We start from the raw sequence: 15,328 nt of genomic DNA, 5'->3' as shown, positions 1-15,328 counted from the left end.
GGGGGGGGTTTGCGGAGGGGGGAACATTTCCTACTTGCTTTTTTAAGGTCACTTTACTTATACCCAGGGAGAAACCATGGTCCCACTGACTTTGGGCTGCACTCTTACTAGGATATTTTAATTGGCCACACCCACTGTGTTATGGACACGCCCACTGCATTCTGTGGCCACGCCCATTTGCAGCAGTCACCAGAAAATCGCAATGTGGGCAGTAGGCACCAGAAAATCGCAATGTGGGCAGCAGGCACCAGAAAATCACAATGTGGGCAGCAGTTACCAGAAAATCGCAATGTGGGCAGCAGTCACCAGAAAATCGTAATGTGGGCAGCAGGCACCAGAAAATCGCAATGTGGGCAGCAGACACCAGAAAATCACAATGTGGGCAGCAGACACCAGAAAATCGCAATGTGGGCAGCAGACACCAGAAAATCGCAATGTGGGCAGCAGTTACCAGAAAATCGGAATGTGGGCAACAGACACCAGAAAATCGTAATGTGGGCAGCAGACACCAAAAAATCGCAATGTGGGCAGCAGTTACCAGCAAATCGTAATGTGGGCAGCAGACGCCAGAAAATCACAATGTGGGCAGCAGACACCAGAAAATCGTAATGTGGGCAGCAGTTACCAATAAATCGCAATGTGGGCAGCAGTCACCAGAAAATAGCAATGTGGGCAGCAGTTACCAAAAAAAAAAAATGCACCTGGGAAAAAAAACAATTCACTTACCTGACAGAAGTCTCCCCCTCTCCCGGCATCTGGTGCGCAGCTCCCCGACGATCCTCCTGCAGCACATCTCCCGCGCTGACAGGCAGAGTGTAGGGCTACGACAAGATGGCTCCCGAAGCCCTGTACTGGAGACACAAATAGTCTCCAGTGCAGGGCTTCGGCAGCCATCTTGCCGTAGCCCTGCTCTGCTTCCCGGGAGACTGCGGGGAATGAACTGGCCCAGCGTCTATTAGATGCTGCGGCCAGTTCCTGGCTGGGGGGGGGGGGGGCGCAATCGGTGGGGGGGGGGGCGGCAGTGCTTCCCCCTGCACACGGCTGGCGGGCCCCTCTGCGGCTGATGGGGCTGCATCCCCAGTAGGTATGCCAGTGACCTGATCCCCTCAATCGGTCTGCTGAGTGATCTGGTGACGACCATCCTCCGAATTGTCTAGATTCAGGAAAAGTGTTAGAAGAAGGCAAAGATTTACATTTTAAGCATGTTTAATGGTAAAAAGAAAAACATATCAATTCAAGTATTTAAAGAGAAACCGTAACCAAGAATTGAACTTCATCCCAATCAGTAGCTGATACCCACTTTACCCTGAGAAAGCTTTTCCTTTTCTTAAACGGATCATCAGGGGGCTCTGTATGGCTGATATTGTGGTGAAACCCCTCCCACAGTGTAATGTCAGGACCATGGTTCTGACAGTTTCCTGTCTGTGAACCTCGTTGTATTGTGGGAGATAGCTGTTTACAGCTGTTTACAACTGCCAAAAAAGCAAGCAGCATCTCCTTCCAGTGACATCACTTGCCAGCAGTAAAAATGTCACCATGTGATAAATTTCAGAATGTAAATCAGGAAGAGGAAAGATTTTACAATGGGCAAACACTGACTAAGTCATTTATACATAATTATTGTAAACATGAAGCACATTTTTATTACATTATTTTCATTGGAGTCCCAGTATACAATAATATTATATAAAAAAAAAGACATACAATACAACAATGAATTCTAAACTGTTAACATCATAACATAAACTTAACATCAAAACATATAACATCAAAGGAAAGTGAAAACCTATTTTTCCGGGGGGGGGGGGGGGGGGCAGCAGAGCCCTGGAAAGGGGGTGGGGGGGACTGGCAGCAGCACCAGAAAGACGTAGAGGCATGTCATTGTGCAGAGAACATGGCTCCGTGTCCTATTATCTTTAGTAAAAAAATAAAATAATACTCAGAATTCTTTTGACATAACCTTTTCAAAAAACTTTTGGAACTTTTTCAATTGCAGAGAGCTGAAAAGTTATTATCGCCCATCACCGCCGGAGGGTGCCGCTCAGGCCCTGCTGGGCCGATTTTTATCAAATAAAAAGGTGCACACGCAGCCGGCACTTTGCCAGCCGCGTGTGCTACCTGATCGCTGCCGCAGCGCGGCGATCCGCCGCGTGCAGCGGCGAAAGAGGGTCCCCCCAGCCGCCCGAGCCCAGCGCAGCCGGACCAAACAGTTCCGGCCAGTGCTAAGGGCTGGATCGGAGGTGGCTGACGTCAGGACGTCGGCTGACGTCCATGACGTCACTCCGCTCGTCGCCATGGCTCATTGCGGCCTTTCTTGTTACTTCTGATTGCCGGAGGCGATCAGAAGTGCGCAACAGGAGCGACCTCTAGTGGGCTTTCATGCAGCCAACTTTTAGTTGGCTGCATGCGATAGTTTTTTTTTTATTTAAAAAAACCATCCAGTTGCCAGCCTGGCGATCTTAATAGAACGCCAGGCTGGTTAAACAGAAAGTTAAAAAAAAATATCTCCTGGGATAAGACTACCGGTAAGAGCAGAATAAAAAAGTTTCAGCACTAATAAATTAAATAATAACAATATTAGTATTATGGCTGGAGATAAAGGGGCAGCACATGCCAAGCTCCACCCCCTCCAAACAGAAAGAAGCAGTTGGTCCTATTTTTTGGGTGAGATATAATTGTTAATCAGATTTCAAGGGAAACATTCAAAATAACACTACAGAAACCTCATAAGCATAATTTATATTGCACCTTCTCAAAACAAAAAGCTTCACAATGTGAGGAGGGGGGCATAATGGAAGTCATGGGGACCTCCACCTAAATTTTGATATGGGTTCCCCAGTGTCCACACCACTCTTTTTGGGCACCCTCATGGCCCGGGGTCACATCTTAGTAAGGGTCATAAAACACGTATGGCTACAAACTTGACCAAAACAACCGATCTTGAAGATGGACCCCTGCCTGAGATGGATGTGAAGCTATTAGTTGGAGCTCCCCTATAGTAACATATCAAATAAAGTTCATCTAGAGACTTTGAAAAGAAAAGAAAAAGTTCCGTTAATCAGGGTTCGGATTTAGTCCTTGTTCACATTAATGCATGTTGGACTGCAAAAAATGTAACGCAGTGATGCTGCAAATGCACTGTTCATGAGCATGCTCACTACTTTGCAACGTACCACACCTGACTGGTACATTCGTAGTCGTTTTCTTCACATATTCCAATTATCTTAGAGGTTCCAAAGTCCCGACCCATAAGGCTTTGTTGGTATAGGCCCTCACAAGATCATTGGGTGTAGTTGGTTGAGTGCTTCAGGGAGAGGAGGATGGTGTGTTGGGTGGAAGATATTTCTTGATTGCATTAAGAATGTCAAGCCTGGCATCCACCATCTTATCTGCAGGGACCAGGTTCAGTGCTGGCACTAAACTATATAAAAAATGATAGGAGGAGTCTTCCTCCTGGATCTTCCACTCATCCCTGCTCCCCATCAAGCTTCCTATTTGCTTCTTAGAACTCCTACGTTCTTCTCCACACTGCTCATTTTTGGGTTTATGAGCATGGCGTTTCTTTTTGGTGGAGGCTCTTGACTGTTTTGGTATGGTGCCGCTAGAGGAGGGTACTGGAGGTGGTCCTTCAGCTCCTAAGGCAGTACTCTGAGCCTCCTCAGAGGTTGTCTCCTGATCCAAGGTAGCAGGCTCTGCAGATGGACTCTCAGGGGGCAAGAATATGGCACCACTCTCCGCACCGGATTCTTCTTGTGCCTGAAGATTTTCCTCAATTCTATGAAAAAATAAAAAAATAAAATAATAGATATATGACTTGGCTTGTAAAGTTAAACCTAAATGTAACTGCACTGCATGCTACTTACTGTCTTAAGGCTTGTGAGGGTGGAATTGCAGTTGATACATTTTGGCTTCTGGTCTGTGCTCCAGATCCACTTCTTGCCTCTTCCGTTTCCATTCTTTTGAACTGATCATGTACAGAATGGTCTTTTTTTTTCAAGTCTTCACCTGTGAAAGTACAGAAAAAAACAATGTTTATTGAGTTTTTTTTTCCTTCTTCTCTACACAGATTTCTCTCTACTGGCCAAACATAGTCACGCCTGCATGATAAATTCTGGATCTGAAAATCTCTACAAATTGTACAGAAGAACTCTAAGTTGGTCTTAGAGCAGCTCCAATTGGCGTTTAAGTCATTCTAGAACCGTGCCAAGTGGGCAGTCATAGCACACAAATTCTGGGACTAGCACAACCTTCCAAACTGTCTTGGAACTGTGGATGGAAAGCATTTCTGGATGGTCATGCTTGGAGTGAGCTGGACACAGATTCCTGAATTGCATCAATTTTTTTCTCATTTTTTTTGATTTGGCCTATTTCATAGAAGCTGTTTCAGAGTCAAACAACTTTGCCAACAGGACATCCCAACCATGGCCAGGTGCAGAGGAACCTGCCTACCCCGATATCTTCATACTGCCCACAGTGTTTGGACTCTCAGAACATGTGATGTTCATGAGAAGGAGGTGATCACTGAATAAGAACAACTCTGGTCCAACCCAGCAATCATAATGATTCTAGTAACTAAGTTAAGAAGAACTCTGGCAGTGCTACTACATAAAGAAAGACTGGCATGTTTTTTTTTCTTTTTACCACCAGCGAGTTCTGCTCCAAGGTAGGATCAACACACTGAAATTGATTCCTTTAACCATTTAATTGGTAGATTTCTGTTATTTTATTGTTTATGTAGTCTTTCTGTGCATTACATAAAAAGATTTTTGGTATTTCTTAGTTTTTTTTACAGTATTTATTCTACATACCGTATATAATCGAGTATAAACTGAGATTTTTTTTTTACGTTTTAAAATGATTGCCAGAGCATAATCTCGGCTTATATCAAAGTCAAGTATGTGTAATTTTGGTGGTTCTCCTTTTCCTCCCATACAGTGTACCTGGTGTCCCCTCTGTCTCACGTGTCTAGTTTCCCTGGTGTCTAGTAGACAGCTAATTCTTACTGTTTAGCGAGCAAGCACTAGAGGCAAAATCCTACGTGAAGGTTGACCAGGAGGAGTTCATGTAGAGCGGCGGGTCCGAATTGGGTAAGATTAATTTTTTATTGCTACCACTGCCAATAAACTCTGCAAGAGGATGCAGGGAGGGTTGGGCAGCCATTAGACATCAGGGAAACTATCTGTAGGAGAGGGAGCAGGGACCGCTAGAGACCCATTAACATTGTATGGGGGAGGGAAAGGGGACCACTAGACACCAGTTAGTGCTCTAAGGGGAGGGAGGACTCGCAGAGCCGGGACAAGGTCCTCCAGCACCCAAGGCTGAGACACCAAAGCACGCCCCCCCATCCCTCCCACTCCAGCCGTCACACACTGATTGCTATTAGACCAGGGCCCCCAACACCTTCATCTCTAGTTATCTGGCTTGCAGTCACTGCCATGTATCCCCTTTTCTAATTTATCTCTGCTCCAAACACAATAGGGAAATGATAGGAAATAATAGCTGAGTGTGTTTTACGCCCCCTCCTACACTGCGCCCTGAGGCTGAAGCCTCTCTCGCCTCTGCCTCTGCCCAGCCTTGGGAAGGAGTATTTGATAGAGGGGAGAAGCATGATGCCATGGATTCCCATTTCAACTTTTCACAATTTTTGTTGCATCATTCCCATTTGTAAACCTCTCATTTGTGACTAATTCCATTTCTTGCATCACATTTTTTTCAAATCTTTGTGTAAGCACAGTTGCAGAGCTTGTGTTTGTTGGTATAGAAGCTCCTTGATAAGCTAATGTCAAATACATTTTAAAGCATCTCTTCAAAAGCCCAAGACACTTGACTGTCAGTGCTATAGGCTGCAACCTTCTCAGAGATTTAAGGTGGCCACACACGATACAATAAAATGATCCGATTTTACAGTAATTCGATAAAAACGATTGTATCTCTCAAAAAGATCCAAAGCTTTTTTTTTAGTTTGACTGAAAAATCCGATCGAATTTCCTGTTTTTTTCTATTTAAATCGATCCGGAATGCCAGATATTTCTCTTCAATTTCTACTAAAGATTGTATGGTGTGTGTTGGATTGTTAATTTATTAACATACACACCCTTGCAATTTTCTGAGTTTCCAATCATTGTTATCATATTTGGGGAAAAATTGAACATAGGTGTGTGGTACATTGGTCATATTTTTGAAATGTTACAATCAGTCAGAAAAATGGATTGCAATTCTTAAATTATTATTATTTATTTATTATTTATTTATTTATTGTATTTATAAAGCGCCAACATATTACGCAGCGCTGGACATTAGTTTAGGTTACAGACAATATTTAGGGGTGACATACAGCAATATGACAATACAGGAATAATAGAAGACCAGATCACACGGCACAGTAGGAGTACAAGGTAATGCTTAGTCAGTCACTGGAGGGGAGCATGGAGATTAGGCAAGTAGTTTCACTCAGATGCATAGCATGGGTGCACAGTAATGGAGGTGCATGATCAGGTAGGACACAAAAGGAGGAGGACACTGCCCAAAGGCTTACAATCTAGAGGAAAGGCTTACAATCTAGAGGAAAGGCTTACAATCTAGAGGAAAGGCTTACAATCTGGTGCGTGGCCACCTTTAGTCTTTGCCCCTCCCTCTCGCACTCTGAACAGCAGGATGATGCAATCCAAGCAGTGGTCCATGCCACAGAGCCTGAAATTGGCTACCAACACTCAGCTGCTTTTATGTCATGTGATCAAATTTTCAAGGAAGGATAATTGAGTGCAGGAAGGGCAGCACTTTGGCTTCTAAAGTATTAGATGGTATATTAGCTCTCTTCCTTGAGGTGGGTATTAAAATAGGGATTAAAAAAACAATTGTGGTGGAAGATTTGTTTGTAGCGGACACCAGAGACACCATAGATTGCTTGGTATCTACAGGGACACTCACAGTTGCTAATTTAGACTGAATCAATCGTATGAGCATCTGAGCAACAGACCAGCAGCTATGTAGAGTTATTGAATGCCTTAACAATATCAATTCTATCCAGTTCAGTAACAGTATGGTAATTTTATTTTGATTTTGTAAGTCTGGTTAAACTCAATGCACATATACAGAAAGGGATTAAAGGACACCCAAGGTGAAAATAAACAAATGAAATAAACAATTGTATCGATCCTCCTTCTCCTAAAAATGACTTTCTAAGATATTCCACAGTTTTATTTTATATTTAAACCTACTTTTTAAGTTTTTACTGTTTTATTGTTTTTTGCTCAATGACACATTCATTAGCCAGAGCTAAAACCTATGAACTATTGACCATTTTGATCTCTTTCCTGCTCTCAGAAGCCATTTTCTGCTAGGAAAGTGTTTTATGGCTGTAATTACTTATCAGTGAGGGTCTGTCATGATCGCTTCTGCATCATTTACAGCTGGCTGCAGAGGTACTGCAGCCAAGCAGTTCTGATTCCTTTACATGCATTTGTGATCACCCGTGCTTAGCTAGCCTAGTTCTGTCCTTGCGAGGTAGCCATTGCTGCGGTTGCTATTGGTTACCTCACTCTTGTCTTTGTAAATGCTTGCTGTCATTAAGATAGTGACTAGATTAGCAAGCATTCATTCTGTCAGCCTCTGCCCTCTTAGTCCTGTCCTTGTGAGGTAGCCATTGCTGCGGTTGCTATTGGCTACCTCACTCCAGTCTGTCGTATCTATCTTTATGTTTGTTATTGCAGGAGCAGCGCAACATCGCACTGCGCTGCCATTGCGTATTATCGGAAGCCCAGAGCTGCAGTCGCTCTCTGCAGCCTGTGTAGCCTCTTCCATTATCCTGCTCTTAGCTTTATTGTGCTGGGTGGTCAGACAGTATGCCCCCCCCAGCATTACAGGGTCACACTGTAGTCTGACCCAGTCCTGACTCAGACAGGAACTGCCACTTACATACCTGATGTTTAACTCATTCAGGCAGAGAAAGAAAAAAAGGAACACAGCAGTTATTTGTGTGCTAGGCACTGTACAGACATATGTCTATCTCATCATGTCACATGTCACCTCAGGTATCCTTTAATATGAAATTGGGCCCAGGCAAGATAGTAGTTTTTGCCCACCATTGAGAATAACCTGTTTTTTTAGTGAGATGTCATGATGGCTAGCTTCCACTAGGCCCCTAGACTCTGTAAGTCAAATCTAAACGTTAATTTTATGCGTATGGGCAGACAGCATATTTAGTTATTGCTTACCGTTTTCCAGTGCACTAGGTGTATCCTCATGGAAGCCCCGTGGATGGTAGTCCAGTGTTTTGGTTTCAGTATCTTCTGATATCGTGAATTCAGATACCCTGAAGTCCTCTTCCTCAGGAATCTTCTGCAACAGGTGTGTCAGGGGTGTCTGTGTTCCAGTGTCCATTACCCATGGGTCTCCAGGTCTGTTAGTACAAATAAAATATTGGTCAGGTGATTTTTCAGGTGGCACGTGTCCTCATAACCTTACATGAGGAAGTCACATACATAACAGATACCGTTCTTTAACCACTTAAGGACCCTAGGCTTACACCCCCTAGTGACCAGGCTATTTTTTACAATTCAGGCCACTGCTGCTTTAAGGGCGCGCTGCAGAGTCGTACAACTCAGCACACAAGTGATTCCCACCCCCACCCCCTTTTCTGCCCACCAACAGAGTTGGTGGGCTCTGATCGCTGCTCCTGTGTTTGGTTATTTTTTTTTGTATTTGTTTGTTGTTTTATTTTTAATACATTTTTGCATTCTTTTTCTTTATTTAACTTCTCACCCTCCCTCCCCCGGCAGCCAATCACAGCCATCGGCTCTCAGAGACATCAGCCTATGAGAGCCAATCGCTCCCTGTGCCTCCCAAGGGGACAGCCGAGTGTCACGGCTGTCCCCAGTACTGCGCTGCCTTAGATCGCATGTAACTAGACGGCGGTTTCACCATCTAATAGTATCCTAGCGGCAATAGCCACTGGGAGACGGAGCGGAGCAAAACACGCCCCCAGGACTGCACGCCAATTGGTGTTAGGCGGTCCTGAGGCTACCGCTACATTCACACCAATTGGTGTGATGCGGTCTTTAAAGTGAATGTGTACCGCTTTAAAAAAAAAAAGTCAGATACTCACCTAAGGAGAGGGAAGGCTCGGTCCTAATGAGCCCTACTCCATAGAGCCAAATTAATCCATGCCATGCACTGATGAGGATTAAATAATCTGAAACAGTCTGTATGCATGTTGGATTATTATGACTCTGTACAAATTAACAAGATGACACATCATTGCATTCCAGTGGTTCTGGAGGCGGTTTAGCTTCTAAGGGCAACAATGGTTAATTTGCATACATTCAGCAGTGATGCACTGGGAGACATCTCAAGCTCACTCCAACCTGAATTATCGCAAATTCTTTCTGTTTTAAAAAAAGCAAACTTTTGTTTTTCTTAGTATTTTAGTAAGGGGGCTTTTAGGACCATTGTAGCTCCTCACACACTCCAATGAGTTCTGGGTCACCATGAGCTTGCTGGTTAGTCTGTACCTTTCGGTGTTACAAGCCTCTAATCCATAGAGCCAAATTAATCCATGCCATGCACTGATGAGGATTAAACAATCCAAAACAGTCTGTATGCATGTTGGATTAATATGGTTCTGTACAAATTAACAAGCTGACACATCATTGCATTCCAGCGGTTCTGGAGGTGTGTTTAGTTTCTAAGGGCAACAATGGTTAATTTGCATATATTCAGCAGTGATGCACTAAGAGACATCTCAAGCTCACTCCAACCTGAATTATCGCAAATTCTTTCTGTTTTAAGAAAGCAAACTTTTGTTTTCCTTAGCTTAAATTCAGCAGCAGCTGCTGCTATTAGTAAGAGGCAGTGGGCGGGAATGACTCGCCTCTTCCGCGTTCCAGTCTGCATTCCACTGTCTTCACTTCCTGCAATGTCGTCCACTTACAATACAGTGGGCGGCAATGCAGGAAGTGACGATAGTGGAACGTTATGCGGAAGAGGTGAGTCATCCCCGCCCACTGCCTCTTACTAATAGCAGCGGCTGCTGCTGAACTTAAGCTAGAGGGGGAGCGCATATGGGGGACCCAGGTGAGGGAGGGGGGGTCCGACCCCCCTTCCCCGCCGCTGTGCCCAATACTGACTTCCTGCCCGCTACACCCTCCAGCTTGGTGGCAAGTGTAGGTCCGGCATTCATAATTATGCGGCGTATGCTACGCTGCGGGTTGGCTAGTTTAAAATAATGTAAACACATACAAATAAGAAGTACGTTTCTTCCAGAGTCAAATGAGCCATAAATTACTTTTCTCCTATGTGGCCTGTCACTTACAGTAGATCTTATAGTAGAAATCTGACAGAACCGAACAGGTTTTGGACTAGCTTATCTCCTCATGGGGGCCAGATAAAAATGACGGTACAAAAATGGCGCCACATTGAATTACATTATAAAACGATATTTAGCAGCATTAGTGTTTAACCCTTTCTGGACCAGCACCCTCTTCCCCCTTAAGGACCAGAGGGTGCTGGTCCAGCAAACCGCCGCTTCCCGACGCATCGCCACAAGTTACCGTCGCTCCCGCCAAACACGCCGCTCTGTCCCCGCCGCAGGCTGCTCTCTCTGCCGTCGCTATGACGGCAGAGCGCTGTGCGCCGGTCAGGAGCTGCTTTTATTGGCTTCTGGCCCTGTCATTCCATGTAAGCCAATGGGAACGGCTCCTGCCCGGCTCACAGTGCTCTGCCGTCATAGAGGCGGCAGGGCAGCTGATTGCGGCGGGGGCAGAACGGACCGAGCGACGCGGACGGGCGGGGGCGCGCGGTCAATGGGACGTAGAGCTTACGTCCGGTCAGGACCGCAGCGCCCCCTGCCCACCGTAGATTTATACTCACTCCGTCCGCAGGTAGTTAAAAATGGCACATGGCAAAAACATTAAATATCGTTTTATAACCTTGCTTGCCGGAGGCAGGGGGGTTAGTTTTAGACAGCCGGGGAGTGTAGTCCGGGCTTAGGCAGAGGTAGGGCTTAGTGTGAGAGAAGCAGGGGGGTGTGAGAGAGCAGGCAGAGGGGTTTGTATACATTACCTGGTCCCTGATGATTACGTCTCCTCTGCACTTCCTACTTAGTTTGAATGAGTCTGGCAGCCAGCCAATCACCATGCGGCTTCAGTCCCCGCTTCCTGTTTAGTGTGCAGGACTCCTGCACACTAAACAGGAAGCGGAGAGAAGACGGGATCGCCGGGACCAGGCAATGTATGAGAGATGCCGTTAATGACATCTTATTACTAAAGTTATTTAATGTTTTTAGGACATTTCTGAAAATATTAAATAACTTTAGTAGCAAGATTTTCACAGGCGCCATTTTGAACTGTACCCCCTCATGAGGGATTCTCAGCATGGCCTTTGTTTTTTATAAAGACTCTCCTTAAAGAAAATCTGTACTCTAAAATTCTTACAACAAAAAGCATACCATTCTATTCATTATGCTCTCCTGGGCCCCTCTGTGCTGTTTCTGCCACTCTCTGCTGCAATCCTGGCTTGTAATTGCCAGTTTTAGGCAGTGTTTACAAACAAACTAACCAGCTTGTGATAGGCTCACATAAACAGAGTGTGTGAGTCATACAGAGTGTGCAGGGGGTGTGTATAGCTTCTAGCCAATCACAAGCAGCCCTGCACATTCCAGTCTGAGTGCCTCAGCCGGACAGACCCGACAGAGGAGAGAAGATTAGATCATATAACAGAGATAACACAGCCACTGTGCAAGTAGGAAAGGCTGCAGTAAGCCAGAGCACATTAGAACAGGCATAGGAACTTATAGGATAGAAGAAATAATGATGAAAATTTTGTTACAGAGTCTCTTTAAAAAAGATTTATACAAAGATGTTGGCCAGACTCCCTGCTCACTGCACACTTTTTTGGCAGTTGGAAGGAGCAACGGACATCTACTAAGTGCTTTTGAAAATAACAAAAACACTGAGAACCCCCAATGAGGAGATGAGCTGGTCCAAAACCTGTCGCTTTTGTCAGATTTCTACCACCTACTGTAAGTCACAGCAACATAGGAGAAAAGTAATTTATGGCTCGTTTTACTGTGGGAGAAATGTACTTACATGTACTTTAAATTTTACAATCGACACGACAGCGGCCCTTTAAATCAAAGTTATATCTCCCTAGATGTTGCTAACCTCCTCTCCTTTTTTAATCAGACACATTTCTTGGTTATTTAAATTCTGCATTCAAAGAAACATTTTAAGTCTGTGTCAACTTTGAGAGACTGGTGTACTACTGACCTTCCCCGATCTCAACAAAAGTACCTTCTTCCATCTTGCTAAGCACTCTCTAATGCACAAATCAAGAAATCAAAGCCTGACCCAAGTCAAGAAATTCATGGACCCCTTTCCTACCAAGAAACTACATTCATATTTTTATGACCTCCTAAAGGAAGCCACAAATCTTTTTAAGGCCTAGTTCACATTGCGCTCCGTTCACTTGGCCGTTCGCGTTGGCTGTTTTTTTATGCAATTTTTTTGGCGATTCCCACTGCTTGCTGTGCGCTGGGCGTTTTTGCTTATGCGTTTTTGTTAGCGGTTTTCCTGAGTGTTTTTTTTTTTATTCACTCCCTGATGCAAGTCGGGAAGTGAACTCTTTGATCCAGAAAAGAATAAGTACAATGTAAAAACGCAACCGCAATCGCTGCACAAAGCGATTTTGTGAGCGTTTTGCGTTTTTCCTATACCTTCCATTCCGGGCAAATCGCCCAGAAAATGGTCCAGGTCAGCAGCAAGCAAACAAAACGCCCCAATGAGAACTATCTCATTGAAAATCATGGGATAAAGGCTTTCAGGGTGATTTTGAAAAATCGCCAGCGCTTAAAAAAAGGTAAAAGTGCCTCTAGTGTGAATGAGCCCTCACAGAATACTGAAATTCATAAGCAATTTTTCTTTAGAAACCTGTACTGATCTATGCCAGTAAAATGCACTCTCTACTTCCAGAAAGCATAGTTTCCAACTGTCCGTCTTTCGGGGGGACAGTCCCACCTTGGGAGCCCTGTCCCTCTGTCCCTCTTTCCTACTCATTTGTCCCTCTTTCAGGACTTTGTCCCTCTTTCTATGTAAACATATATATTTCTCTACTAAAAAATGTGACTCTAAAACTTTATTCCCATACTTTATTCGCCTTCCTCTGGATCAACAGGGATATTTGAGGGAGCAGGCTGGTGTTGTGCCTTCCTCTGGATCAACAGGGATATGTGAGGGAGCAGGCTGGTGTTGTGCCTTCCTTTGGATCAGCAGGGATATGTGAGGGAGCAGGCTGGAGTTGTACTTTGTACTGGTTGAACTCGATGGACGTATGTCTTTTTTTCAACCAAAATAACTATGTAACTATGTAACTACGTAACTTTAAATTGATATATTACTAATTTTAAAAAGTAAATATGAAGGAAAATGAACCAGGCTAGAAAGGACCAGTGTGGTTTGAATTATAAAACAACACATTTTTCTTATGAAATCTTTATGGTATGCGTGACTGGGGGTGTGTCAGGGGCTTGATTAGGGGTGTGTCAGGGGTGTGGCTTAAGTGTCCCTCTTTCTCATCTCAAAAAGTTGGGAGGTATGAGAAAGCATTTCCCCAACAAGAACTGCAGCTGAAACGTATTTATGGACCAAGCCACTCCTCCAGCTCCTAACCAAGTTCTGCTCTCTATTCATAACATCCTCCTTATAGATAAAGTAGACACGTTACTACATAAGGAAGGCTAAGCCTACAAACTCTTAGCTGTTTGGTCAGCATTTATAATATCATACTACTCCACACTATACTACATTATAGAAGTTAAAGACATTTAAGGGACCTTTGAAACTAATGTCCTGGTACATAGGCAAAAAATTGACTGATGCTCTTGGCTCCTTGATATCTCATTCTTACTCCCATTCGCACAGGACTCTGTATGTTCTGATTATTTGTAGTTTTGAGCACAATGCGATGTAGGCCACCTTGGTCCATGATATGTTCTCTTTAAACTTTGTACCTGATTCTAGGCCAAAGCAGCCAGTCAGGGCTGCCTCTGCTGAGAGTCTAGTATTTTTTAGAAAAGGACTCATATAAAAATGCAATCTCAAAATTACAAAAAATTCCGAATAGAAAAAGCTTTATTGACACATATACAAAAGGTATATCCAAAAATAGAAAATATAAAAACACAGTTCTTTAATATCAAGCAGTGGGTCCTCATAGAGCCAAAAACACAAACGTGATGAGGAAAACCAAATGGGGAGCACAAAACCTTCCCAACAGCGAAAGAGACGCCAGGACGTGGGAACCCCACGTCCTGGCGTCTCTTTCGCTGTTGGGAAGGTTTTGTGTACGCCTGGTAGGTTCAGGCGCCCCCAGTATATATATTTTTGATCCCCATTTGGTTTTCCTCATCTGATTGAGCCACGCAGAACTGGGTATCTTGGCCTGATGAAGGGCATATATATATTTACACAGCCCGAAACGAACATGTGTCGTTGGCTCGAAAATTAATACCCGTTAAGCTGCTATCATTTACCAAGCTAAACTAGATATCACGTTTGTGTTTTTGGCTCTATGAGGACCCACTGCTTGATATTAAAGAACTGTGTTTTTCTATTTTCTATTTTTGGATATACCTTTTGTATATGTGTCAATAAAGCTTTTTCTATTCGGAATTTTTTGTAATTTTGAGATTGCATTTTTATATGAGTCCTTTTCTAAAAAATACTAGTTATGGTGGGCAAGGTGGATTGCCCCTAAAGAGGACTGTGTTTTGATCCTTCACAACATAAACGATCTTACCCAAAAATATTTTTTCAAAAATTCTGCTGAGAGTCTAGCATGTGGCCCCAAATCCCGTCAGCTCAGCTGTGAACGTTCCATTTGGTGGATCAACCTGAACTCTTGAACAGGACGGAAGAAAAACAGAGAGAAATGCACCCTGTATGTATTTAGAGAGTTTAGCCTGTCTACTTCCCCCTCATCTATGCGTAATTACACATTGTAATCTGATCCCTCCCATGTGACACATGACTGCCGTGGCAGAGATGGCAGATAAGTTCGTTTGAAAGCACAGGATGTTAACGATATGTCTGCTTCCATAAATCAGGAAGTACAAATCCTGCAATAAATCTGTAGTGTTTCTATCAGCTGCAACAAAGAAATGTTTTTTGTTTAAAGGCTATTATTCTGTACAAAATACATCTTTTAGAGCAGAAAGGAAGTTCTGAGTTCAGGTCCGCTTTAAGGAAAGGGAAGCCTCTGGATCTTAACGAGGCTTTCCTCTGAATCCTGTGGTCCTCTGTTGCCAAGCACAGACCTTCCAAAAATTGCTAAGGTT

The 15,328-nt window shown here is 43.9% G+C and overlaps 1 protein-coding gene across 1 annotated transcript in view; it reads right to left on the bottom strand.

Annotated features, from left to right (window-relative positions):
• Positions 1-1,803: 1,803 nt before the first annotated feature.
• Positions 1,804-15,328, bottom strand: part of LOC137521939 (uncharacterized) — a 39,105-nt gene continuing 25,580 nt past the window's right edge. Inside the window, exons 3-5 of the mRNA XM_068241890.1 lie at positions 8,214-8,398; positions 3,864-4,005; positions 1,804-3,775 (exon numbers count right to left, since the gene is read on the bottom strand). Of these exons, the coding sequence (XP_068097991.1) occupies positions 3,307-3,775; positions 3,864-4,005; positions 8,214-8,398 (796 nt within the window). The 3' untranslated portion in view covers positions 1,804-3,306. The remainder of the gene's footprint in view (positions 3,776-3,863; positions 4,006-8,213; positions 8,399-15,328) is intronic.

This window comes from Hyperolius riggenbachi, chromosome 6 (assembly GCF_040937935.1).
Source record: "Hyperolius riggenbachi isolate aHypRig1 chromosome 6, aHypRig1.pri, whole genome shotgun sequence".
Taxonomy (NCBI): domain Eukaryota; kingdom Metazoa; phylum Chordata; class Amphibia; order Anura; family Hyperoliidae; genus Hyperolius; species Hyperolius riggenbachi.
This window is presented reverse-complemented; position numbering and strand designations above follow the sequence as displayed.